The 27,342-nt window shown below is 39.5% G+C and overlaps 1 protein-coding gene and 1 long non-coding RNA gene across 9 annotated transcripts in view; one reads left to right on the top strand and one right to left on the bottom strand.

Moving 5' to 3' along the window:
- agrn (agrin) overlaps positions 1–27,342 on the bottom strand; it is a 440,494-nt gene that overhangs the window by 328,797 nt on the left and 84,355 nt on the right. For 6 of the 8 annotated variants that reach the window (XM_028022576.1, XM_028022603.1, XM_028022587.1 and 3 more), the window contains exon 3: positions 9,525–9,545. The exons of the other annotated variants lie outside the window; for them this stretch is intronic. In XM_028022576.1, coding sequence (XP_027878377.1) covers positions 9,525–9,545 — 21 coding nt within the window. The remainder of the gene's footprint in view (positions 1–9,524; positions 9,546–27,342) is intronic. 8 annotated transcript variants of the gene reach the window in all.
- LOC114148046 (uncharacterized) lies at positions 15,565–16,386 on the top strand. Its single transcript, XR_003596188.1, has 2 exons — positions 15,565–15,848; positions 15,928–16,386. It is a non-coding gene; the product is annotated as an uncharacterized LOC114148046 (long non-coding RNA).

The following is a 27,342-nucleotide window of genomic DNA, read 5'->3' as shown; positions in this document are numbered from 1 at the left end:
TTCATCTGCAGTAAAACAGTAAACCCTTCGCAGTTGTTTTTTGATGTAACTTCTGTGATTGGTCAATGTCGGTCAGTGTTGCTGTTGCCTGTTCTCTTCGCCATTAATAAGTGTTGAAGTAGGTCATGTCTGATCAAAGAGATCATTAGATATTACAAAAATATTGGTCTTTCAATATAAGTGTTTTCAAAATGCTTAGATTTCTACCTTGTATTTTCTTCAGGCATTAATCTACCGCTCCCTCCCACTTCCTCCTCATGCGCTCTGTTGTTCACTTAGGGACTGTCAACAAATGTCCGATCCAAACAAATGTAAATAAATGCCTTGCCTTGTGACCAACTGACACAACAAAGTGGTAATTAGGGTTACACGAGACACACTCTATTGAATTTCAAAGTCATATTCAATATTTTAAATAATTTTAATATTAAATAATATGTTTTCTTCAATAGCTTCCAAGTCATGTGACCTATTTACTCAAAATCAGTGTGAAATTGTTCTAGTAAAGTGTGTAGGTGAGGCACTCTCATTCTTACTCCATTTGAACCCTTTTAATATTTTTTAACAATTTTTTAGTCAAAATTTAGTAACTATATTTTCTAGCAAGTTTTGTCAAAATTTTCTAAATTTGACCAATTGACCAATCACAGAAGTTAAAGACATTCAGACAACTACTTGAACCAACAACAGGGGGAGTAACATAAAAAAAAACATCTGCAAGGGGTTCACTGCTTTACTGGAGATGAATTGACAAGATGACAATGAGCAATAACCACCATGCAGCTAGAGACATAACATATGCAACATGTACTTATGCAGCGAACACATTCGGAACATAGATATATGCAACATAGACATATGCAACATCTACATGCAACATCGACATATCCATAAAGCACTAAGACCATAGACATCTACCAAAGACACATAGCAACAACATAGACCAACAACATCTACACATATGACTTCTACTTATTTTAGACACAAATGGAATCCCATACATTTCTCCCCTCAGCTGTTGTTTTTAATTCACAGAATATGTCTGAACGCTGATGTTCGGTTTGCCGATAGGGTTTCTAGCTCCGTGGGAGGAAGAGGAGGAGGAGAAGGAGGTGGAGAAAAAAGGAGAAGCAGGAAGAAGAGAGCGAAGAGGTTCAGGTCTGAACTCTCCCCCTGACCGAATGTTGGGCAAAGAAGAGATGCAAAAAGTGACTTCGGCTGAAAGTCAGCGTCGGAGCATTTCTGCCCCCTAGTGGATCTGCTCGTCACAGAGGGTGAGCAAGACGACGTTTTAAATACTTATTTAAGCCGAAATAAAGAAACTAATTCTGATTTCAGCTCAGATGAAAAGAGGTAAGGTTGCTATGACAGCCATAAAAATGGCAGATGAGAAGTTATGGTTGTTTCATCAACGTTAAGAGTAGGAGGTAACAATGACTTTCTTTTACACAACTAATGAGTCTTCTTTTCTCCAGACCTCTCATGCTCTGTTTCAAGATTCCTCTGAAAAAAATAAAAAACGTATATGCTTGCATTGCAAACCTATTTATCTAACCAGAATAACGAACCACTAGGCTGTGTTTCACAACATGAAGGTCTCTGCAGACACTCAGCTAACAAAAGAGACGTTTTCCATTTTCCCTCCTTTCTCCTGCAGCAGCAGCAGCCAGAAAAGGAGAGCTTAGATTTTGTGCTGCGCCGTTAGCAGCCTCTAGGTGGCAGCAGAAGCAAAGAATCAGCCTGGTGAAGCAGAGAAAAGCTTCTCATCTCCATCAGCATCATTAGCTATCATGATGTATCTAATGCAAATGTGTCGATAAACAAATTGATAAATAGAGGGCAGTTTGAGTGAAATGTCATAACCAATATAAATGTCAAACAGCGTTAAGAACAAACTAAGTCTGTTCTGAGAACTATTAAATAGTTGAATCAATGAAGTGTAATTGATCACCGCCTTGTTAGAAGTTCCTCAGTCAATAATGAATTTACATTCAGTAGCTTTATTTATTAAACTGGTGGAGTAAACTTGGGTTCAAATTCAACTTTTTTTTCTGAAACCTTCCATGAAACCAAATGTTTCAGCCAAAAACAGGAATTGGACTATTTTCCCCTGAAATGCTGAAAAATCTTATTTTTCTTCAGGGCTGAAACAATTAATCAATTAACTCTGATTAATCAAGTATCATAAGTATAGTCAAAAATGTTTACTTATTGATTAATCTTTAACTGGAGAACAGACTGAAAAAAGGCTGTATGCTGAAAAATCATTCTCAGAACAGTACAAACAAATGACCAATCACTGATAAAACTGTACAAACAAATCCCTTCATCTGTAAACACATTCTACCCGAACTAAAGGGGCAGTTTTAGCTTCACCTGGTTCAGATCCTGCAAAAGAAAGAAAAAATATCTCCTATGTAGAATTTTTTGCTATTCATTGATTAACAAATACCTTTTTCTATGCTCATTTATTAATGGGTATCAAGGCTAATTAGTCCCAATTGAACCGATCAGCCTTACACTGCATTGATGTGAGGTGAAACAGAAAAGTTTTTCACATTAATGTTTGTGTCATTTTGTTGAGTTTCAGACAATCAAATGTTTATTTTATTGAATCATTTTTATTATCTCCATCATTTCTAATATTGTATAACAGTTTAAATGAAAAATTTGCAGAATGTGCCAAAAATGTTTCACCAAGTTTCAGTCAATAAATGCATTAGCTTTAGCTCACAAGTCAGAGTTTACGGACGGTGGTTAATCCTCTTCTACACAGAGGAGCCACAAGCACAAAACACAATTGAATTCATAGATAACAATTAATCACATTAGATTGAAAATAATATTTTCCACTAAGGCAAACAAACTTAAAAAAGTTAAACAATAGTTTACTTTGTTGCAAGTTTTCAATCATGCTAAAAATAACTTCTATTTGAAAAAAGCATCTATTCACAAGCTGATCCTGTCAGGTAAAATAACTCAACAGAAACAGTAGTGAAACACTGAGAATAAATGCAACTGCATTGATATAAAAGGTTAGGTTTTTTTTTCTTTGCACTAAATAAATGGGGACAAATAAGATCAGATTTTATCTGTGTTTGACCTGCAGGTAAATCTGGCCGACTGCAGAATCTACACATTATTTTTAACAGGAGGCAATTTTTATGTTAAAAACTCATTTTCATGCTGTGATTTTGCCTTCAGGCATTGCTGAGCTGGAAGCAGCAGCTTACAGGCAGAACCACACACACTGCTTGGAGCATCATGCCTTTCTTCAGTAAAACACACACACACACAGATGTAGATGGAGGATACACTCGTAAGTTTTCACTCACCTGAGGAAATAAACAGCTGCTCTCTCTTCTGGAAATAAACGTCCAGGCATACCAGCAAGCAATAAGTGACATGTAAACCTGCACCTAGGCCTGTCACGATAACAAATTTTGCTGAGCGATTAATTGTCTCAAAAATTATTGCGATAAACGATAATATTGTTTGAAGACCTTTTTACACTGATTTAATGGAAATGATGTAATAATGCATGCGATTTCCTGCCAAAGATAGATACACTTTATTTTCAAAAGAAAACTTAACACTGGAACTGATAAACAAAATAAACAAAACAACCAAAAACAAAATGGATTCTCAGTCTCCATTAACAAAAAATGTACTTGATAAAAACTAAACAGCATAAAGCCAAAGTGGAAATAAATACTGCATTCAACCAAAAGAGTGCAGATTATGAAGTCTGTATACCGATCATCCTGTAGTGTGTGGTGTGTTATGGTAGATCACCGTTGCCGCTCTGAGCTAAATCAGAGGTTTTCCACGACTGGGATCTTAACCAGCCTGTTGAATGTGACAGGTAGCCAATCAGAAAGAGAGAATTCTCCTCCATGTTTTCTGAGGGGAAGCGAAATTGCTACCGCAGTTGATAAACCCGGTGACTTTTCAGCTGTTTTTCGTTAATGTGACATAAATAGGTTCTAATGATTTTCATTCAGTCAGGACTTTACGCTGACACTAGCCACATGTATTGCAGGTAGATTGTAGTAAAGCATTGATTAATGCCTGGTTTTAAAATTAGTTAACTGAACTTGTAGCCATTATTTTGTGCCCATTGTTGGACACCACACGGTACGACCGAACCGATATACCTAGGATTTCTGTCGGCTAATGTGTGGTCTGTCAGGTTTTGAAAATGGGCCGACAATCGGCCGACAGCTCTAAGATCTTGTAGTGTGCGCTGGGCTTTACACTAAGGAAATGAGGAAGGGGGGGCAGTGGAGAGCACCGGAGTTGAGCCTTTTTTCATTCAGTGTCATCAACAGAAAGAGAAAAAGGCCGGAAGAGACGATAAAGCCGATAATTAAAATGAGGCCGATAGTTTTCATTTATCTATGATTCATTGATTTATCGTTTATTGCGACAGGCCTACCTGCACCACCAGAAGACAGTAGATCTAATTAATAAAGTTTATGTGTACCGGTAGGGATAAACGCCAAGAGCTAAGATAAACTCTGTAGGAGAGTCTAGTGCTTATCTTCTATAAACCATCAGGATGTTTAAGATCCTCCCTTTAATGAGGACAGGAAGCCCTGACAGGATTGTGAATCTTGAATGAACCCGGACTCGGCTGCTGAGGCCTTCCTGGTTCCTTCCTTGTTAAGCGTTTTGACACAGAGTTCTCCAAACAGATTCTGTATGTTCACTAACAGAAGACTGACAGAAGAAATAAACCCGACTCTGGTTTCCCTAACACAACCTGTCTGCAGCCGTCCATCCCTCACCAAGCTGAAGTCAAACCTCTCAACTATCAACAAATCAGCCTGAACTCAATTATATGCTTAATAAGGTAGAAGACCAAATGACATCTGGAAGCCTCTTCACATTAATCTCTTAGAGTTATGGGGGAAGAAAAACTCCAAGAAAGGCAGTTTGCCCTTCCTGCTAAATGTTTCCAGGTCTTCTGGGAATTTGACGGATAAGGTCACATCCAAAACCAACCGTGTCCTTCCGATCCTCCACCTTGAGAGCATTAGAGACACATCAGGAGAAGTCTGCTGCAGAATCAGGGTGGCCTTGTGGTTGAGGGAGGTTATTTCTGATGGATAAACACGTATGCCACCGCTTTCAGGCCAGGTTGTCGGAGCGACGCCAGCGGATGCATTCTGATCTCATGGAAAGACATGGAAAGGAAGCCAAGCAGGAGAGGCAGTGAGAGGGATGAGACAAGGGGGAGCTGCTGCTGATAAATAGTCTGTGATAAATTTTTTTGGCTGCTGGTTTTCGACTCTTAAAAAGGACAATGAGAACTTCTGAAGCAGCTTGAATGAACGCCAAAGAAGACAAAACTGAAATGCAAGTTTTAATATCTTATGGCGGAATGCTCCGTCAAGGTCAGGGACCAGTCTCTGCCTCGAGTGGAGGAGTTCAAATATTTTGGTGTCTGAAATGTGTGGCAGTAAAACGTAGCATGAGACTGGGAAGACAGACTGGAGGCCAAATTCTCTGAAGAAGGTGAAATATCGATCAACTGGTTTATCCAAAAAGAACAAACTGATCTGACTCAAATTTGGTGAAATCATCCAGAATGGTGGTGGCATTGTCATAGTCTGATGTTGCCTTGCAGCTCCAGGACCTGGATGACTTGTTCAGATGAATGGACTCATGAAGTCTGGTGTAAGGTCAGCTTGTGACCAAAGCACAACAGGAAATCTGAACAGCTCCAAAAAAAAAAAAAAAAGCTTTAGAGGGGCCTGGTCACGATTAATCAGTTACTAAATTAGTTGAGGATTTTTTCAATAATCAATTCATAATGATTAACAGCCCTGAAGCCTCAAATATGGCTGAACTGCAGTCATTCTGTATCAAAGACGGTGCCCAATGCTGCTTGAAGATTTAATTCATTTTATTTCTGGTTTTGACAAGTTTTACATTTTACTCTCATTAAAACATACAGCTCAACACACTGGTTTGATCCTTTTGAAAAGTGTTTTTAAAAAATGCTGAATATAACTTATCTGAAGTGAATTACAAATATTCATTTTTAGTTTGGAACTTTCACTGTTTGAAAAATAGTGAAAGTATAAAAATATATTTAAAATATATATACATTTATATATACGTGTATATATAAAATATATATATATATATAAATTATATATATATTTTATTTAAAAAAGCATAAAAAATGTCATTCTCTGTTTTTAGGAAGGAGAAACTAGAGAAAGTAATTGTTTTACGTAAAGGTTCAGAAGACTTTGTCACTGTAGCTGCCATTAGTTCAACAAACTGAACAATATTAAATTTGACTTTAAAAAATGTAGAAAAGAGCTCTGCAGAAAGCAGCCGAAACACAAGGAGTTGAATTTGATGGCGTTCAAAGCCAAGTATGAAACCTCATGAAAGAGAACTTTTTTATTTAAGTTTGGCCATGATTTCCTGCAACTGAACTGAAATATGTTATAAGCAGAGCTCTCAACAAGTCTTATCAAAAGATAAAAATGCTAATGCTAACCTAGCCTTTTAGCAAAACATTCCATCATTAAGGAGAAGTAAAACACGTAAATATTGAACTGTAGCTGCATGAGTTAAGTCATTTTTATTATTTTGCAGCAATGTGTGTCTCGCGTGATGTGCTAAGAACATTCTTCTGCCTTTTTTTAAATGTTTCATTAACCTGGAGTTGGACCTGCAGAAATCCATTTTAAGTTTTATGTGTAGTTATTACGTATTGAAGGAAAACTGGCTTTTCTTTATTAAAAGTGCAGCAATGAATCTCAGAACAGTATTCAATCACATACCTGCTTTCCCCCCCAAAACATTAAGCAACCAATATTGATAATTTGAGGATTTACTTCTGAACAAAAGGTTAATTGGTAAAAAAAAAAAAAAAGTCAGAATTTGAAAACAAAAATCTGTAACATGGTGAAGGTTTCTACGTTCAAGAACAAATTGAACACAGCATGAGGCAGTCAGTGCTGAAGAGGGCCTCAGCAGTTCTTATTGTGGATGCTGAATGGCTTTCTGCCAGCAGCCACACACACACACAAACCTCCACACTCCCGCACGCACGCCCACCCCCACGCACACACACCTTGAAGATTTAATTCATTTTATTTCTGGTTTTAACAAGTTTTACGTTTTACCCTCATTAAACCATATAGCTCAACACACTGGTTTGATTCTTGGATTTGACTCGGACAGAGTTTAGCTTTCTGTATAGATAAGAGGACGACAGTGAAAACAGAACAGCAATCTTTCTAGCCCCTAATTGACCATCAGAGGCCTGAAGAACTACTGGTTAAACCACTTCTGTCCATTTGACGTCTTGGAGGTAGAATATTCAGAACTGAGGACATATTAGCATTTCCACAGTATGTTAGTTTCCAACATTGTTGAACAGTCTCTGCCCAAATGTTGACTGAGCAGTTTGAAGTATAACAGTAATAGGATTCATGCAGTTCATCATTTAAAATGAGTGACACCAAATCTCATGGGAACTGTTTCCCCCATCCCATCAGCCACTAATTCCAGACTGACCTCCTAAACCAGACAGCAGAGAATTGTGTCTTTCTGCATTTGAAAGTCACATTAAAATGGCTGATAAAGGAGATCTGGAAGAGAAGAACTTGAACAACAGATCTGACTTTGGCCAGGGAAAGAATCAGCGTTCTGCTAGATTCATTGCTGGGCCCACAAAAGATTTGATCTCTGCTTTTACTATTGTTAATGGTGTTGTTTTTGAAAAGGGGCAGAAGTATCTGTTTCTGTTGAAGAGGGCAGCTGGAGGAACATGCCAGTGAGAAATAATAAAGCGCCTCAATGACAAACCCCATGCAGCTGAGAGCAGAAGGTGCTGTTCATGTGTCATCATGGAGCAATAAGAAAATCATCCAGTCTGGGGAAGGAAATGCGTGCTAGCGCCACCAAATGGTCAACAAATTGCATATTAGGCCATCCTGATTGCTTCTCTGTAAAGATTTTCAGAAGATATGGAAGTAAACACACGGTGTGTGTCGATACACACCATTATTATATTAGTTAATATGTAAAAAAATGAAACCATGACCATTCATTTCAGAACTTTTCCAAAGTCAAAACCCTGCAATGACATGTTTGTATAATCATGAAGACCCGTTTTGGCTGCAGTTCAGCATTCCTGAGTTCACACCAGTCAGCAGTCAAACTGAATCTGGTTACAAATCACATCCAACAAATCCATTAAAAAAATAACAAAAAATGACAAAATTTCATTTTCTGTTTTTTGTTTGTTTGTTCTTTTTTTCAGATCAATCACCTTAAACTGACGAATCACAATGTTGTTTTAACTTCATCCTGTCCTTAACAGTTTCATCCATCGTGCTGGTTCTTTCTGCAGGTTCACCTGCAGCGTTTTCCTTGAATTAGTTCTTAATGAGATCCCTAAGGAAACCTTCACTAAGCAAACTGATCCCTCATGACTTTTGACTTGATCCCCTCTGTCCACTGCACTCATAAAAACATCAGGTTCATCATTTGAAGGGTTGATGCCTCACATGTAGCAGATATTCTGTATGCACATGAAGTGGATAGCTTACAGCAGCTTCACATACTGACATACAGTAGGTTCCTATAATTTACCTCCATGTTGATCCATAAAGGCAGATCTATTCAGTCTAGTTCTATTGTGACATCATGCTTTATTATTTACTTTACATTATATTTATAATTTCATATTGTTCTTTCTGAACCATTTGAAAAATATTTGTTTGTTTTTTAGATGTTTGACCAAGTTAGTAAATCTATTGTTTTATCAGTTTCAGTTTCTTTATTATTTATTTTCCATTGGCTGTTAGAGTCCTCATCACACTGACTGATCAAATTCAAGTTGTTTGTCCATGTTAGCTTGTGAAGCTGTGGTGTGTTTAACTGTGCTGTACTGCTCCAGAGTTATCAAATATATGTATAGTTCAGTATATTTATGTCTGTGTATAAAAAAAATTACTTTTTAAGTCAGTTCAGCTGTTTTCCTGTATCAGATCGGTATCGGCCGATACTAAACCTCAGGTATCGCTATCGGTACTGAAAAAGTGGATGGGAGTTTCCCTGGTTTCAACCACATTAGTGCGAACTGCAGACTGTTGCTGTTTAATGCAGCATGTAAAAAACCTGCGAGGACTTAACCGTGTACAATCTTCCATCTCCAACTGGCTTCACCAGATTTTAAATTACCATTCAGCTAAATCCTGACAACTCCTCCAGAAAATGGAGGCTCTGAATAAACGGCCCTGCAGGCGGACTGCAGCGCCGGGCATGCCGCTGCCCTTATTTGTGGCTATGTGTGGCATTTATCTCCAGGCTGCTCATAATGACTGACATTTGGATAAGGCCTGTATAATGAAAAACTGCCTCACAATCAGCATCAGATAAGCTCTTTAAAAGCAGTGGCGCATCCCTAATTAAGATTAGTCTTTACAAGCAAAACACAACAAAACTGAGCAGAAGCAGAAAGAAAGTGTCAGGTTAAAGCAAGTGCTTACCTGCGATGATGTATTTGTGAGCTTCGGTAAGCAAAGAGAGGAAAGAGGAAGAAACTTGTTAGAGAAGATTAAAGAGCAAAAAACATTCCTTTATTGTTCAACTTTCCAATGGAAGACTGAATATGACGAGGCTGTGGATCTATTGATCCATGAAAATGGATCAATAGAATCAGTACATAAAAAATAGAGATACCAATTTCTTCCATGGATGCATGGTGGCGCAACTGAGCTGCAACACTTCAGGGTGGAAGTGTTTATTGAGCAAAGACGGGTTTATTAGCTGTTTTTAGTATCGGCTAAAAGTATTAGTTAATGAGTGAAATTTAGTTTGATTCTGAACAAATCAGATTTGCTGTTATTCCACTAACACTCAATCATTAATATCTGAAAAACAGCTGCAACGTAGACTGATTATTTTGTAAAAGTAAAATCATGTTTAAATGCAAAGCTGTGTAACATCAACTGTTCACTCCTCTTTTAAATTATTAATAATGATCCAACACAGCAGAGAGCGTTTTTAAGGCTGCTGTATAATTATAACAAATGAATTAATGACTTCTTTAAAATATTGACATAAATCAGAGCTTTTTCCTTCTGTATGCTGAATTGGACTCAGCTGGGGCTTTTCTAAACGGCTTGTTAATAAAATAAAAAAAGGAAAATTTTGAAACATGCCAAATTTACATTTTGAGATGAGCAAAAAAATCTAATATTGTTTAAAACGCAATATAATTCAGAAAATTTGTAAAAGCGATGCACAGTAATGCTTTTCAGTTTCATTGTAATAACTGTTTTGTTTTTGAGTAGATTGTTGACTAACTTATTACAAACATTACCGTGTTGATCTTTAGAAAATAAAAAATGAGACACAAAACATCTAACTGGTGCGTCTTCTTAAAAAATAGATTAAAAAATAAAAATGAGTAAAGCCCTGCAGACTTGCAGCTAAGGAACTGTGGAGCTGCTGGTCTTTTACATTATCTCGGGTTGTATTTGTCTAAATTGAGATAGTGCCACAACTTTCCTTATTTAAGATAATAATATTAGTTTATTAACTGTGTGCTTCAGCTTTTAGAGAATTTCATCAGAAAAGACCTCTCCATTCAATTGAAGGAAAAACTAAAATAGATCATTATTTTATAATAAGACAAAACACAACATATACATAAAGCTTTATGTAACTCTGATTGTCATTTGTGGAAAAAAAACAAAAGGTTTATAATTTTTATTCCCATAGTGCAGTAAACAGTGGGTGTGATGAGTTTTCATGTTTTCTTTATTCTTGAGAGATTTAAGAGAAAATTACTTCATACAGTAAATATACCGTGTAAAGTTCAGGAAGACGTTTTTCTATAAATGTCCCTTAAACATGTTAATGAGCTCATGCCGGTAATTCCATATAGAGACAAGTCTTTGACGTGTTGAGTGTAAAATCCCCCTCAGTCCCAGTCCGTCCTCATTTACCATTCCGGGTGTTTCCAGCATATCAGGCGACCACCAACCGAACCACTATTTAACCATGAGGCGGTTTCATCAAATCTTGTTCAACAAACCCAAATAACCGTCAGCAATCCAAAAGCTCTCCCCGTTGTCCTGCACAATGAGCCCTCAAGGCAACTAAACATCTGTTTGGACTGTTTGTCCTGGGGCGGTTCTACCCGGTGTCAGCTCTTCTGTTGCTTCCCTTACACCGCTTTCTCTGCTCTTGTCTTGATCCTATTCATTCCACACTGAGGTCTTTGGGGGTGCACAGTCTATTATCCCAAGATGAAGCTTAGGACAACTAAACGCTCCAGAGGAGTGGCCATTTATCCGAGCTGAATGACAGAGAGAGAGGAGGGAGTGTGTGTGTCTGGCCTGGTGTTCCCATATCACTTAGGCTAATGTGATTAAAGCTCAGCCAGTGAGGGAGGAAATTCATTTAGTTTGGCTTGTGTTGGTCTTAAGCGATTCATGTCACATAAAGATGAGGGGGAAAGTAGAGGAAAGTGTCCAGTCACAGGACGTCCTCACAAGCTCACATGGATAAAGAGAAAAGTGCTGGAAACAAAATTTACTGCCTTGAACCAAAATTTGTGAAAGTGCCACGCACAAACAATGTTTAATCATTAGAGGTGTAAGAAAACACAAATTAATTAAGGCCTGTTAATTGGTTAATAAAAGTTAATTAATTATCAATTAAGTCATAAAAACAACAAGAGAGACTTATTGTTTTGTTTTTCTCAGACACACTTTTGAAAAGTGTTTTTTAAAAATGCTGAATATAACTTATCTGAAGTGAATTACAAATATTCATTTTTAGTTTGGAACTTTCACTGTTTGAACTTTCACCAACACTTCATCAGGAAGATAAACTTTGTTCCAGAGGTTTCTCAAGAGCCAGTTATCACAAACAGAGGTTACACAGAGCCACAAAGAAAAGTTTCCGTTTCACTGTTATAATGCCATGTTTTTGTACACACAGTTGGTTTTTTTCTATTGTAAACTAAGAGTGATGAACAATCTCCAAACCTTTAGTCAGTTCTGTGTTTTTTTAAACAGGGAATGAGTTTTATTTGCATGCTGGTTTGAAAGAATCTCAGCTTCTTTCAGGATACCATCCTATTCAGCAGAGTCTCCGTCCCAAGAAAAGGAAGCATTTCACAGGCAGGAAGAAAAATGTGTCATCCCTCCCTCCTCCTTTGTGTTTGTCAAGGGCCTCCCTCTGGTTTCTCTCTTTATCCTGAATGGTTTCTGGCAAGTCAGTCTTCGTACTCTCAAATCTTGATTTCCAAACACTATCTAAAACAGTGGTTCTCAAACTTTTTTCAGTGATGTACCCCCTTAAAAATATAATTTTAGTCAAGTACCCCCTGACACGGGCAAAACATTTTTGGAATAAAAAAGAGGTACAGTGCTGTAAATACTCTGTAAATACTGAATATAAAATTCAGTGTATTAACACACATTTATATTTTATCAAACTTTTTACAAAATAATTTTTCCCAAGACTTATTATGAGGAGCCTACTGATTTTTTAAAGATATTTTGAAAAGCTTCACGTACCCCCTGCAGTACCTCCACGTACCCCCAGGGGTACGCGTACCCCCATTTGAGAACCACTGATCTAAAAGATGTATGGTTGCTTAAACAACACAACATCCTATACAGAGTTAACATCTTTTCCCACGATCCATTTGCTCTGACTCTAACCTGACAGTGGACCTCCAAGCCGGATGGTGAGCATGAGAGTGTCTGGTCTCTGAAAACCAGGAAGAGGGAGAGGAGTGAGGGGAATGCTGAAGGACTTGGACTGACTTGAGGCTTTTCTCACGACAGGACGCTGCGGGTTGTAAAAACGCTCCATCAGTTTCCAGCTGTGAGGTGTACACAGCCTTTCACTGCCTCCTCCTTTTCTCAACAAACTTGAATAAATAGAGGCTGAGAAATGGGCTAAAGGGGAAGAATTAAGGGAAGGGAAGAGTTCCTCTGGTGCCTGTTTACCTCCTGCAACAACATCCTTCATGAAGCCCTAATTTACACGGCCAACTCTGCCAAACAAGCGCTGATTAGAAGAATAAGCAGGAGTTGCACTGCTTATTTTCCTTTTACTGGGTTTGCCTCAGCTGATGGGAAACGATGACTGAATTGATGATGTCATGCTCAGGATGTTTCAGCATCTTAAAAAGGAGCAGCATTATGGGTTTTCCAGGCACAAAGTGCCATTTTATAGCCAACAAACTGCTGCCTTCAGCTCCTATAAAATGTTTTAATATCATATAAGACTTAACAGATGTGGATGCTCAGTTCCACCACCTGTTTGCTAATTGCTGCTGGTTAGTCTGAAGGAATGCAATCATTTGCACAGCTGATGATGAAATAACATCATAATAATGTTAAAGCTCACTGTCCCTTTAAGACATGAGGGTCAAAGTCAAGTCCAAGTTTATTTATGAAGCACATTTACTAGAGCCTCAGCTCAACAAAGTGCTTCACAACAAACATTACAGGTAAAAAAATAGAAAATTAAATTAAGTTCAGTAGAAATAAAAAGTGCACAAGGTGTCCTTGTATCCAGTGGTTTGCAAAGGTATTCACACAAAATATCAATAATAGCATAATAACGTCCTCTCAAAGACCAATAAACTAATTTTTAAAAGAACTCTTACCACTGGAACTGGAAGACATTTTAAATATCCAAAATGAAATACGACAGAAGACAATAAATCAGGCAGAAATATTTTTTTTTAAAAATGCACATAACAGAAACAACAAATTAAATGGATTATGAAATCTGTAAATAAAACTGCCCTTCATAAAAATATCACCAGAATGGAAATGGAGCACATTTTAAGTCATCATTCGATTCTTGATCAATTTCTTGTTGCGACAGGTTCAATGTTGCTCCATTATGAAAATCCAGTAAAATACATTAAAACTTGTGAGTATAATAAGATAAAATGTGTAAAAGTATATGGGTTATTAATGGATCTTTACTGTCTAAACTCTGACTACTTAAGTTTCATACTGAGTGATTTACATATGAAACACAGACAAAGTGTGATTATATATAGCAAGCAGATGAAAATGGAAAGGCAGCGTCTTTTCACTCAGCCAGTCTTCTAACAATAGCGTCATTTCACAGCATAGAAATGCTGCTGCAGAGTGAGCCTGCCTTCATCAATCTGGTGTTGGACATTAGAAACCTGGAGGACATCATGATCCAAAGACCGTTCCATAAGCCGAACTGTAGCAGAACGAACTGACGGCTGAAGCCTTCACTTAAAAAGTCCTGCCAACACACCCATCAGACAACATGGTCATGCCCGAATCTCTTCTGGTTGTTCTGAAACATCTGACGCTCTAGACATGGATCTCTCTCACAAGTCATCAGGAAGATGAAGTCAAGTTGGAAAGGAAGTGTTGGCCTTGTGCTGAGCCAGGCTATGAAGGAAACTTAGCAGCCGATGGCAGCACAGGGAGGAGTGAGGATGACAGATCCCACATTCCTGACATTCAGAGAGCTGGCTGACTCTGTCCTGAAACCTGCAGGCCGCGGCCCCACAAGACTCCAGGAGCCACACAGGGAATCAGCTGCTAGACTAAATCCAGCACCAGCTCTCTGCAAAAAGATATTGACTCACAGAGACACCACCAGCAACTCTGGAGACCAAAAACAACAAAGATTTTCAATACATCAAGATGCAGATATGGACAATTCTGACTCCATTAACAAACCTAAGAATTCAATAATCCTAAAGGGACAGTATAATGTATTTACCAGGCTCAAAGTGCCATTTTACAGCAATAACATCTTCAGTTGTTATACAAAGTACTGTATATCAAAATTGTCTCTCTGTCTCTTTAAGAAGCTCCTGCTCTGTCTGAAGCTCCACCTCCAGGAAGTCATCCCAACATTGCTCCTCTGTTAACCCTTTGATAACGTTTTTAGCAGCGTTGCTGATTAGCCAACCTTTAATGATGTAATGAGCTCACCAGATGCACCTGTAAGGAGCAGTGCCTCGAAGGTGGAGCTAGATCCAACCAGCCGTTTTGCACAGCTGAACAGGTGCCATGGAGATTAAAAGGATTTCTCAAACATGCAAATCTGAAGTTATCTTTAAATTAACACGTGTTAACACATGTAGAATGAAAGTCAGTATGACACAGGCATTTTGTTCAGAATATTGTAGAATATTTTGTTGAAATGTCCCAACATCATGTCTGTCATTCGTTCTGCTGGAGATTAATGTTTTGCTGTGAGACGTTTGTAAAGCCATTATCACAGAGGAGCTGCAGATGAAGGACTGTCCACTGCACAGATGTCAAACTCAAGATATTTATCTCCTGCTACGACTTTAAGACACCGCCAAAGGAAAAATAAATCACTACATCCCAGCTTTCAGAAACATCTATCTAGAAGGACTTTAGTCTTCCAACAAATAAAATATGATTTTTTATGAAGCTGATCTAACAACTATGCATGTAACTGTACTGATTCACATGTGGAACTATGTGATTCACATGTGATAACATGTGGTCACATGTGAATCACATGTGATTTCACCACGAAACATTCCAGAATCACACGTATACATGTGCTTTCACATATGATTCTGTCGGGTTCTGGGGGTCTTGGTCCTTTTTTCCTTTTTGTTTTTCTTTTCCCGTCTTCCTGGTGTGAGTCTGTAGCATCACTGTGGCCCACTAGATGGAGCCAGAGGCTGTCTACCTGGGAGGCGCGCCCATGGGCTTTACGCACCTGGCTGTCATCATCTCATCATCCTCTGGAGGTTAAAGAAGCTGACTGCCAGCACTTTGACGCCGGAGTGTTTTACCTGCTTGGTACACTGAGCCCCTCGGAGTTAGTCCTCTGAGCTTTTTTCCCTCTAAGTAACTCTTCGTTGTCCTCTGTGCTCTTCAGGAATCGTTTACTCCTCGAGACGATTTGGATTCTCCAGAGTGACTTCCATCCTGGCTTTTTGGTTAAAGCCCTCCTCGTGACGCCGTGGACGGTACCCACTGGTTGCCCGAGTCTCGTTTTCACCTCTCCCGTCAGATCTCAAGATTCTCAGTTGTCATCGGCTGGCAGTCGGACCTCACCTCCACCTCCGTCAAATCATCGCTTACCTGCCCGCCCTCCACCGCAGCCTCCTTGCCTAGGATCCGTTGCCTTCAGCCTGGAACCCACAGACGACCTCCCTGATTGTGATCATTCTTTCCCAAGTAAGCACCGATCTACTCCTATCGTAACTCCCGTTTCCCATTTGACCTGAACTCATCATCTCCTCCTGTTCCGCAGTTTTCCGCTGTCTCCCAGACTCCACCCCAGGATCCCCACCATATCGCATTACTTTGCTTCAATAAAAAAATCTTTAACTGATTTCTGTTCCCTGTGGTGTTCTGCATGTGGGCAAAAGCTTTTACGCCAACATGACAGATTCACATCTTTCACACATCATTCACATGAAAAAGTTGTGTGAACCACATGTGTGGTTTTCATGTGGTCACATCTGAAAGTCACATGTGATAACATGTTATAGTCACATGTGATTTTCATGGGATTTTTTTGTAAGGGAAGTCTTGGTGTCATTAATATCCATAAATGTCAGAATGTTTGGTCATTAGACTCTGTCTCTCTGTTCCTCAGTGGAACACAAACTGGCGGTCATTTTCTTGTGATGGCCTAGTTAAGGCTTGCAGAATAAAGGTTGCCATCCATCTTCATCCCGGCTGGCATGTACTTCAGTCACTTCCGCCCTCTGTTCTTCCTGCTTGTATTGTGAGAGTGTGTTGTGGTTAGTAAGGTTAATGAAATGCATCCACTTTTCTTTTTCTTCAAAATGAATGTGAATTCATTAGACTGCCTTCAGACTCAGTGCAACTTTGTCCTCATAATATATGCACACACACACACCCCTGCACACACACAGTTTAATCAAACTGCTACCAGGTTCTGGTTTGATCGACTGGCTGGTTTAATTATCTGCTTTGAATTTGAGTAAAGTTTTATGACCTTTGTTGAATCAGATGGAAAGCCTCAGATGTTTGGGCTAATAAAACAAGAGGCTTTCTGGGATTCGTAGTGTTAAAAATGGTTTCTACACTTTCATTTGGTTTTTTCAAAGGTCAGAACGGATATTACTGGAGATTGGTGGACAACCTGAGGATTGGAAGGGGAAGGATTGATATCAGCATACCGTATGTCTTTTCTTTGTATTTTTCTCCTCTTGTCTATTTATCTCTCTTCACCACTTCCTCTTTTCCTTTCATCTCAGCCTCCCACACATTTCAGGTCACTGGGGAAGCAATCGTCTTAAGTGTTTCTCTGATGAGAAACCTTCATGTGAACAGTATGGGGAAGGAAAGCTCTTTAACCAAACAATGCATACAAATCTGATTTCACTCCTTTTCTTCTGGAACTGGCTGTCCTGTAAACAACGCACAAGAAAAAGTCTATTCTTCAATTTCAACCTAAAATAAAGAAATATCAAAGACAAAGGGAATTTGATGACTTGGGGAGTTGATGCGAAACCTGATGTCAGAATACCTTTTGATTCTTACATCAGACTATTTCCATTCCCAACTGGAACAAAGAAGAAAAGAAGGGAATTCTTACGTTCAGGATTAAAGCTGATTTTCAAGAGGATATCAGTACATTTTGAAAGAACTTGAAGGGTTAAAGCATATAACAATAATTTGATATTGCACATTATTACTATCATCCCACACCTGGAAACCTGGGCCTTTCAGAGAAATACACCTGGACAGGTTAGGCCCAGAGTTACCTTATAACCCCTAGTTATCAGGTAAACCTGGTTTACCAGAGTTATGAAGGATTCTAGGTCCAGCAGCAGACCAGAGGGGCTTTGATTAGTTTGCTTCACATTAGCGATCCTTGTTCATCTGTCCAATCCAACCATCTGAACAACAAGGTTCTGTTGAGCCTCCATCCACAGACAAGTCTGAGCACAACCCACAGAACATCTATATAATAATAACCACTCTGATAACCTTGGTTCACACCCTCTAAGTTAATGACATATTTGACAGATTTACACTTACAACTTGATGAACTGAGTTACAAGACAAGAGTGTCAGGAAATCCATCTCTTTCACCAAGACGGGTCATTATCCCAGCACTAAATCCCAGGAAACAAATTGGAGACAGCAATAAGTTTGAATAATTTCTTCTTAAAACCATGCCATGCTTTCAGGAGAACATACTTACATACAGAAAATAGCAAATTTATTTAAATCTAATCTACACTAAGAGTAATCACACAGAGTAAAACCACAGAGGCAGGGAGTCAGCTCAGAAGAGCTGACTCCCATGTAAGAGTGCCTAGAAAAAGTTTTACACTTTTATTGCTTTGAACAAAAAATACCCTTTAATGTCAAAAACTGATTTCTACAACATATATTTTTATTTAATTTGATTAATATAAAATAAGTAACATGCATAAATATTCACTCCCTGTAAGCAGCAGATACACCGCTGGCTGCAGGTCAGGGTGTGTGGGATCATCTATGAGGTTAAGGCTTTGACTAGGTCACACCACTATGCTTCACAAGGTGAACAAAATTAGAAAGAAATAATGTATAGAAATGAGGTAAAAGGAAGAACAATCTCCTACAAACCAATTTTTCTAAAATAAAAAAAAGAAAAGTCTGTTTTATTGAGCACAATTTGCTGTTTACAAAGAAACTCAGATAATTATAATCAAACTGCAGTGAATTTTAATATCCAGGTAAAATGAATATAGATTCATGTACATAATTTTTAAGCAGACAATTAATTCTAATTAAAAAACAAAACAAGTCTGAAGCATGGAGGTAAAGGCCATTTATTACATGGCTCATTTTGTTAATAAACAGCTAATCTTCTCATTGTAAATCAAACTCAATGACTGTCTGAAGCATTCCCAGCCCTCAAGCCTCAGCTTGGTTTTCTTTTACACTCAAAAAGAATAATGGCTTTTAATGTAAGAAAACCCAAAGCTCATAAATGAGTGCAATCCTTCAGAGTCAGAAACAGACAGCTTCACTGGAAAACATGGCAGTTCTGAAGAACAGAGCAGCAGAGAGAAACATCATCAATGTAACAACCTCTGGATTTAATATCATCACAGAACAGAAGAGTCACAAAAAAATCACTAAAATCTGGAATCAGCATGCTGCCTCATATGAGCTTCTCTTCCAGGGCTCTTTAGGCCAGTGTGTGTGTGGGGCGGGGGTGTGTGTGTGTGGGTCAGACTCTTGAAGGGGAGGAGCAGGTGTCCAGGTGCTGTTTGATCTGCAAATGCTGATTGCTGTGGGACTGATGAGCTGCTCCACTCTTCCCCACGTCACTCATGGATGTTATTAGCAAAAAACACAATCCTAAATGAAATGTAGGATTGTCAACTGAGTCTTGACTTAAACCAATACATTTATCAGAGGTTAAATGTAAAGTGCACAGCGAGAAGTGGCTGTGCAGTTTGTATAACCGGATCAACTGTTTCTGTCGCAGAAACAGTTGCTGAGACCTAAAAAGACTCCGTTTTTTTTAGGTCTCTATGATTTCTTTCACTGAAGAAACAGATAATATGAGATAATTATAAATACAGCTATGCGATCATTATTGAAATTGATCGTTTAATAATCAATTTAAACGTTTTTATACAATATCAGCAAGAAACTAAATGATTAGCAAATTGTTAAATAAGACAATCAAACATTTTGCTGCCTAAAATGCAAGAATAAAACATTCCTGTAATAAATCTGAACTGGGTGAAGCTAAAACTTTTTGCTGAAAACCTATTTACAGAAAAACGTGTTTTTATCTTAAATACAAAAAGTACGTAAACATTTTTGTACAGTTTTGGTTTAATCACTGCTTTGAATATGTTCTACTTTTTTCAGCAAATGGCCTTTTTGAGTCTGCATAGTCTAATTAATGTTCAATAAATTACTGAATTAGTTGATGATTATTTCAATTATCAATTAATCACAATTAATCCAATTAATCATTTCAGCTCTAAACACAGTAAAACAAAAACAAAAACTCATTGAAATAAATTTAGTCATAAATGTTTAAGCAGTCCTGAGGATTAGGTCAAATTGCTCTGACCGGATCCTTAATGTCCAGAGAACAGGAGGATAAAAACATGGCGCTGAGTTGCTCTTAATTCACGCCACTGATTGCAGTTTTTCAGTCTGACAATTATTTCTGAGCTGTTTACACACATTCTGGCCATTTCACATAGCAATACATGTCTGTGTGTTTTCCTTCATTTTAAAATGGAGATCCTCCAGCAGAGTACAAACATTTCAAACAATTCCAAATGCTGGAAACTTGTGTTAAATCTTTGCCTTTCTGTTGTCTGCTAAGATCACTGTTCTCCCACAACTGGACTGGTTCAGCCCAGAACAACACTGACTTACCTACATAGAAAACTTTTACACTTTATGTTTCATTTTAATCCTCTCAATAACCTTCAGAAAGTGTAGCTTCAAATTTACTGCTATGTTCACATTAAAGATGTTCCTTTGTTTCCGTTCAGCTGTGTGTATTTAATGTGCGGATTTTATGCATTTTAATTGTTTGAACGCTGATCAGATCATTACTAAGTCTGGTCTATTCTGGTCTCCAGTAGACTGGTTAGACATGCAGAGACACATTCAGCTTATGAGACAACATGATGCATAACATCTGGATCACTAGAATGAGACCAGATATTAACAATAAGTTTGCAAAATCCAACAATCCACATTTTCTGAGTGGATCAAAGATTTCACATTGGAAACAGTTATTAAAAAATGTATTGACTGCAGAATAATCCTAACCCAGTTTGGCTCATTTAGAATACAGTGAACCCTCGTTTTTCGTGGGGGTTGCGTTCCGAAAAGAACCTGTGAAAGGCGAAATCTGTGAAGTAGTTACCTTAATTTTTTACAATTATTATACAGCATAATTAAATATTCTACATTGAAACCAAAGAACAAAACCTGTTTTCAGGCCTAAGCATTTTAACAAACTTTCTTACAAATAACTACAGTAAAATAATCATTTTAATCATCAATACAAAGTACAGTAGGACAAATTGTGACTCGCATATTTCACTGTTCCTCTGATTGTGACGCTGCGGCCTGACTCTGCTCTCTGGTGGCTTTTTCTTCTGAAGCCTGTGGTGCAGGTGAGTTTTTTCGAGAGGAGAACATAGTTATCGGTAGTTGTTGTCACTCTATTTTCTTCTGGGCAAAAATATTTGCCAAGCAGTATATTTAAATACCGTAATGTTATTGGCACACAGGTAGAGAAGAAGCGCGGAGACTGTTTAGCCAATCAGGATGCACTGTGAATGGAGGATGCACAATGCACTGTGAAAAGAAACTGCACAAAAAACTCCGCGAAGCAGCAAGGCCGTTACAGGTGAACCGCATTATAGCAAGGGTTCACTGTATATCCATCCATCCATCCATCTTCCGCTTATCCGAGGTCGGGTCGCGGGGGTAGCAGCTTCAGAAGGGAGGCCCAGACTTCCCTCTCCCCGGCCACTTCTTCCAGCTCCTCCGGGGAATCCCAAGGCGTTCCCAGGCCAGCCGAGAGACATAGTCCCTCCAGCGTGTCCTGGGTCTTCCCTGGGGCCTCCTCCCGGTGGGACGTGCCCGGAACACCTCACCAGGGAGGCGTCCAGGAGGCATCCTGACCAGATGCCCGAGCCACCTCAACTGTCTCCGCTCGATGTGAAGGAGCAGCGGCTCTACTCTGAGTCCCTCCAGGATGACCGAGCTCCTCTCTAATGGAGAGCCCAGACACACTACGGAGAAAACCCATTTCGGCCGCTTGTATTCATGATTCTTCTTTCGGTCATGACCCAAAGCTCATGACCATAGATCATGGTGGGAACGTAGATCGACCGGTAAATCGAGAGCTTCGCTTTTTGGCTCAGCTCTCTCTTCACCACGACGGACCGGTACAGCGCCCGCTTCACGGCAGACGCTGCGCCAATCTGCCTATTGATCTCCCATTCCCTTCTCCCCTCATTCATGAACAAGATCCCGAGATACTTGAACTCCTCCACTCCACCACTTAGAATATATTGCAGTCTTTTTTATACATATGCAGTCATAAACATCTTCTGTCTCAGCTTCAGCCTCCGACTTCTTCAAACATTACTGTTGGGTTAACTGGTCCTTTAAATAGCCCAGTTGTGTGGTTGTTGGTCTCTGTGTTGCCCTGTGATTCACTCTAAAATCCAGACAGAGTAAGACCTGCTTCCTGTCCAAAAACCAACTGCGACACTGCGAAGATGAAGGTAATTAAAAAATGGTTTGATTTAGTAACTCTCCATCTTTGTCCTGCATAGAAATGTTCATCTGAGGTTTGATTTAGAAATATTTTACATTTTGAAGTGATGAAAGTTGACTGCTGTCCACAATTTCTTTAAAATATTCAATCCTCCTGAGTTATGAACAGTTTTAACCAGATAACTCAAGAACTACTTCCTGTCTTATTTCATAATAAGAGTCTCAAATATGCAGGATGTCAGTACTCACTTACTGACATCCTGCAGGGCTGGTGATCATAACTTAAACTAAAACATCAACAAGAAAACAGAACAGCGAAATAGACTCTGATCTGAACATTTCAGCTTTACTCAAACAGAAATATTCTTAAGAAGTTTATAAATATGTGTAAACTAATAAATCCTTCACCATCATTTCTCACAAACATGTACTGACTCTTCCTTGAACATTGAGATGTGGGCTTGACAGTTACAATCTGTTTTCTATGCCACAGAAAATTTTATTTGGGAGAATAGCAGAGAAGTGTGTGTGCGTCATGGGAGAGGCTAACGCCCCGAAGATCTTTGAGCACACTCACACACACTGCATACAAAGCCGCCGAGCCCCACTGTCCCAGTATTTTTGGGCATCTGTCCAGTTTGGCGTCAGCAGCTCACCCCCATTTGCCCAACACTCTGTGGATCAACAATGGCCGCCTATGTTCCCACAGGGAGAGAGGGATACCGTCGCCGCAGCCCTCGTTCCCAGACACACACCAACACTCAGCAGCTTGGCAGACCTGACAGGGTCTGCATGGAACGCTGCTGTCTAGCATGTGTTCATGCACCAGATATCCAACCAACGGTGCACCCTCCCAATATGATATGACTGGCAAGAAGAAAAGTAAGAGTGACTGAGAAAACCAGAGAAGGGGTCGGTAGCGCCCACCCCTCCCTCTGCGCTCAGTCTTTCATGAGGTGAGACCTTTTTACAGGCTAGCCACAATAAAGAGCAAACAAAACAACACCATTGTTTGGTGTAGAAACCCAAAGTTCTCTACTGCGAAACAGTTCTGACTCAAACACAGACAGAAACAAACCTGAGAAGAACATGAAGGGAATTCGGGTCAGTCCTGCTCTGCAGCAGCCATCTGCTGAAGGCATTTTCCCACCTAATGGGTTATGTTTCATGCTAAGAGCCTACAGAGGGGACAACAGAGAAATTACAGCCCATCGATCAGCTAAAACAAACAGACAGGCTGCTTTGTGCTGCTGCCAGCATCAGAATGAAACCATCATACTGTAAGATGACTGGAATGAACAACGGGGAACTGCCATGCAATGGATCTGTTTTTTAAAAGCCCTAAATGGAGGTCAGAGGTCAGAACCTGCCACAGACCAACAGGGATGTTGGCATCTCACTCAATTAAGCTTCACCTGACAGGAAGATTTAAAGTCCTGAACATCTTTTCAAGATGTCACACTACTAAGTACTTCAACACCACCAGACACATATTTACTATGATCTGAAAGCGATGAAAAGCATCGACTGGGCATTGACTACTATAACATTGACTGGCTCAAAAAGACTAAAAAATGGTAGAGATGCTTCCATGAAATTTCCTTGAACTTTAAGAATGCCAAGGTCAACTTCTGTAAAATGATTTATACTTATTTTGGAGTAACTACAAAGTTAGGAAGCATCTTAATCTTTTCTATTAGGTCTCCATGAGCCATTAACAGTGTTGCCATAATTAACTTAAAAATGTAATATGATTAATCCATAATCTTTCAAAAATAATGTTGTTACTTTAGTTAGATTATAAGTTACTTAATTAGCTACACTAAGCAGCTGCCAACAGCACTGCCTTGCTGCTCCAGCATAAAAATGATCACCGGTTTTACAAAAACTCTTAGTTTGAAGAACGTTTTAACAGTAACATCAACAAGCTATCTTCTGACATTTATAGATGAACTTAATGGGACAGTATTTTCTATTTCCCAGGCACTTAGGGGCATTTCAAAGCACAATCAAGTAACTATGTTACCTTCAGTTGTTACAAAAATACTACTGATAAGTACGGATAAATGGATAATATATCAAATATGAAGTCAAAAAAATTTGACTCTGTAATTTAAAGGCTTTAAATTGACCCTCTGTATCTTTAAGAAACTTCTGTTATTTCTGAAGCTCCGCCTGCAGGAAGTCATCCCAAAATGGCTCCTCAATTAACCCTTTAAATAATTTTTACCAGAGTTTCTCTGAGCAGTAGCTCCTATAATTGTCATGTTGGATTTTAGTTTCCTTGCTCACATGCAGGTGTGCACAGAAGAACAGACTTTACTGTTAAGAGGGTTTGTTTTTAATCAGTTAAACGATTGTTCAGGAATCGAGAATAGAGGACGTCAGAAGGGGAACAAGGGTCCAGGTAGGTTCAGGGGTCCGGGACAGCAGCGGATCGGAACAGCTTGGTAGGTGTTATGTTTGGAAGCTAGGATGAGCTAGAAGCTCAAGTAGACAAAGAACCCTTAACAGCTTTTATTCATAACTCGCTCAGCAGTACAGTAACATCAAGTATTCCTTTCCTCCATGTTATCTCTTCTTCTTCTTCTTCTTCTCTCTCATCTCTATCCTACTCTCGTACGCCACCTAGTGGTAGACACAACATTCCCCCTTACTTGAAAAGATTGCATGTACCCATTTAGTATAAGACTGAACATCAACCTCATTTAACAGTTTGTATGTCACAAATATAACTTTAGCTGTAATCAAAGTAGGTAATTACTTAAGTACACACAACCAAACAAATATATTCAGCAACCCTGTACTTTTTAAACTCTAACACTTGAAGTTACTATGGAAAATAATTACCAAATTTAACTATTGTAAACATAAAATCCAGGTATTTGTAATCAGTTTGTACCATGAGAACTAGTTCACCTGAACCCTAAACATGTAACACACAATCATTTATGTATTTATTAATCTTTTGTTTAACCTGGTTGAAAGTCCTTGAACCACACAGGTCGAGCAGAAGTTCTAGCACTTTTCCTCTGAACCACAGAGTCATGCTTTTCTGGTTTTGTCGTTTTACATGGAATACCTGCAGAATAGCGTGAAAGTCTGGCAGCATTCCACCTTTTATTGTCACTGAGTGCATAAGTACTTCCTCCAATCTGTTTTTCAAAAGACAGCAGTGAAGTAAATCTTGATGAGCCTTTGCGAACATGATCTGGTCTTTTTACCCTCACCATGTCTCCAGGTTTGAATGTTGGTGTCTTTGCTCCACGGCGCTTGTCAGTATACTGTTTAGACTTCTCTTGTTTCTGTCTAACTATTTCTTGGACTGTAGTGCATTTTCTGCTTTTCTCTGAACTTGGAAAGATGTTCACTTTTGTTTTCATCTTCCTGTTGTGCAGTAGTTCTGATGGAGATACTCCAGTTGTGTTATGTGGCGTTGCTCTGTAGTTTTGTAGGAAATCAGTCACTGTAGTTTTCCAGTCTTTCTGCATGTGTTCAGGATTGTCTCCTTAAGAACTCTATTCCATCTTTCAACAGAACCATTGCACTGTGGATGGTACACACTTGTACGCAGATGAGATATTCCCCTTTCTCTGAGAAAATCTGCGAAAGAGCTGGAAAGAAACTGCGGCCCATTATCAGTGACTATGTAGTCGGGGTTCCCCTCTCTGCTAAAAATGGAGCGTAGAAATGTGAGAACAACATCAGTAGTTACAGTGTGAGAAAATGCCACCTCTGGCCATTTACTGTAATAGTCCACTAATGTTATAGCAAATCTACATGAAGAAGCAGCAGTTTCAAAGGGACCCACGATGTCCAGAGCCACTTTCTCCCACAGTCTGTTCGGCAGTTCAATGGGTTGGAGAGGAGCAGAAAGGATGCCATCTTTGGAAATGATGTGGCCAAGAAATCTGAGGCTGGACTGTCTAAATGTACATTTTTGCATGTTGAGTGTCAGACCTGCATCCGTAAGACGCTGGAGCACAGCATGCAGGCGTCTGTCATGTTCCTGTAGAGAAGATCCTGCAACAATTACATCATCCAAGTAATTGTGCACACCAGGTAGCCCTTTAAGCACAGTTTCCATCATTTTTTGGAATGCAGATGGAGCAGAGGCCAACCCGTAGGGGACACGGCAGTAGCGGAAAAGTCCTTTGTGTGTAATGAAAGCCGTGAGGTCCCGACTGTTCTCATGTAGTAGAAGTTGGTGGTATGCAGATGCCAGATCTATGGTGGAGAAAACATAGGCGCCCCTGAGCTCACTTAAAAGCTCATCCATGTGGGGCAAAGGATGACTGTCTGCAACAATAGCTTTATTAGGTTCTCTTAAGTCAACACATAGTCTTGGTCTGCCTTCCTTTCTTGTTGTGAGCACAATAAGAGAAATCCAGGGAGAAGCATCAATGTGTTTGATAATGCCCTCCTTCAGAAGGAGATCCAGTTCCTGTGACACAGCTTCTCGTACTGCAAATGGAAGTCGTCGGAGTTTTTGCTGAACTGTAACTACATCCTCACGTACTTTAACTTTGTGCACAAACCCAGCAACACAGCCAATAGAAGCAGAGTCTGTTTTTGTTAGCAACACAGGTGCAGCAAAAGAAGCATGTTCAGGAGGTGGGACATGGATTGAATCATGGCTAAATGTCCATTTCAGTGCTTTTATTAGGTCCAGTCCGAGTAATGCAGATCCTCCTTTAACCACATACAAAGAAGTAGGAGCAGTGTTGTTAAGGGTAACTGTGGCTTCCAAACATCCTATTACAGGAATGTCCTCTTGGCCCCGGGGCAACCCCGCCGGTTCCGGTGGCGCAGGGGGCTCCGCCCGTGGCGATGGAGCGGGCGGAGCTCCAGCTAAGTTCAGAGGCTGCATGCCGGAAGCCAGTTGTGAAGCTAATTCCAAGACCGTGGTTTTTAGTTGATCCATCACCTGTCCCTGGAAAGTCTGCTGATCCAATAGGGCGTGAAGCATGGCATCATGACGAGCTAGGTGGTCGGCAGAGGTTGGTCCGGGTCTTGTGTGAGGACCTGCTGGGTCAACATGGCTCGA

This window comes from Xiphophorus couchianus, chromosome 1 (assembly GCF_001444195.1).
Source record: "Xiphophorus couchianus chromosome 1, X_couchianus-1.0, whole genome shotgun sequence".
NCBI classification, from domain to species: domain Eukaryota; kingdom Metazoa; phylum Chordata; class Actinopteri; order Cyprinodontiformes; family Poeciliidae; genus Xiphophorus; species Xiphophorus couchianus.
Note: the sequence above shows the minus strand (reverse complement) of the source record. Positions and strands in the feature narration are given on the sequence as shown.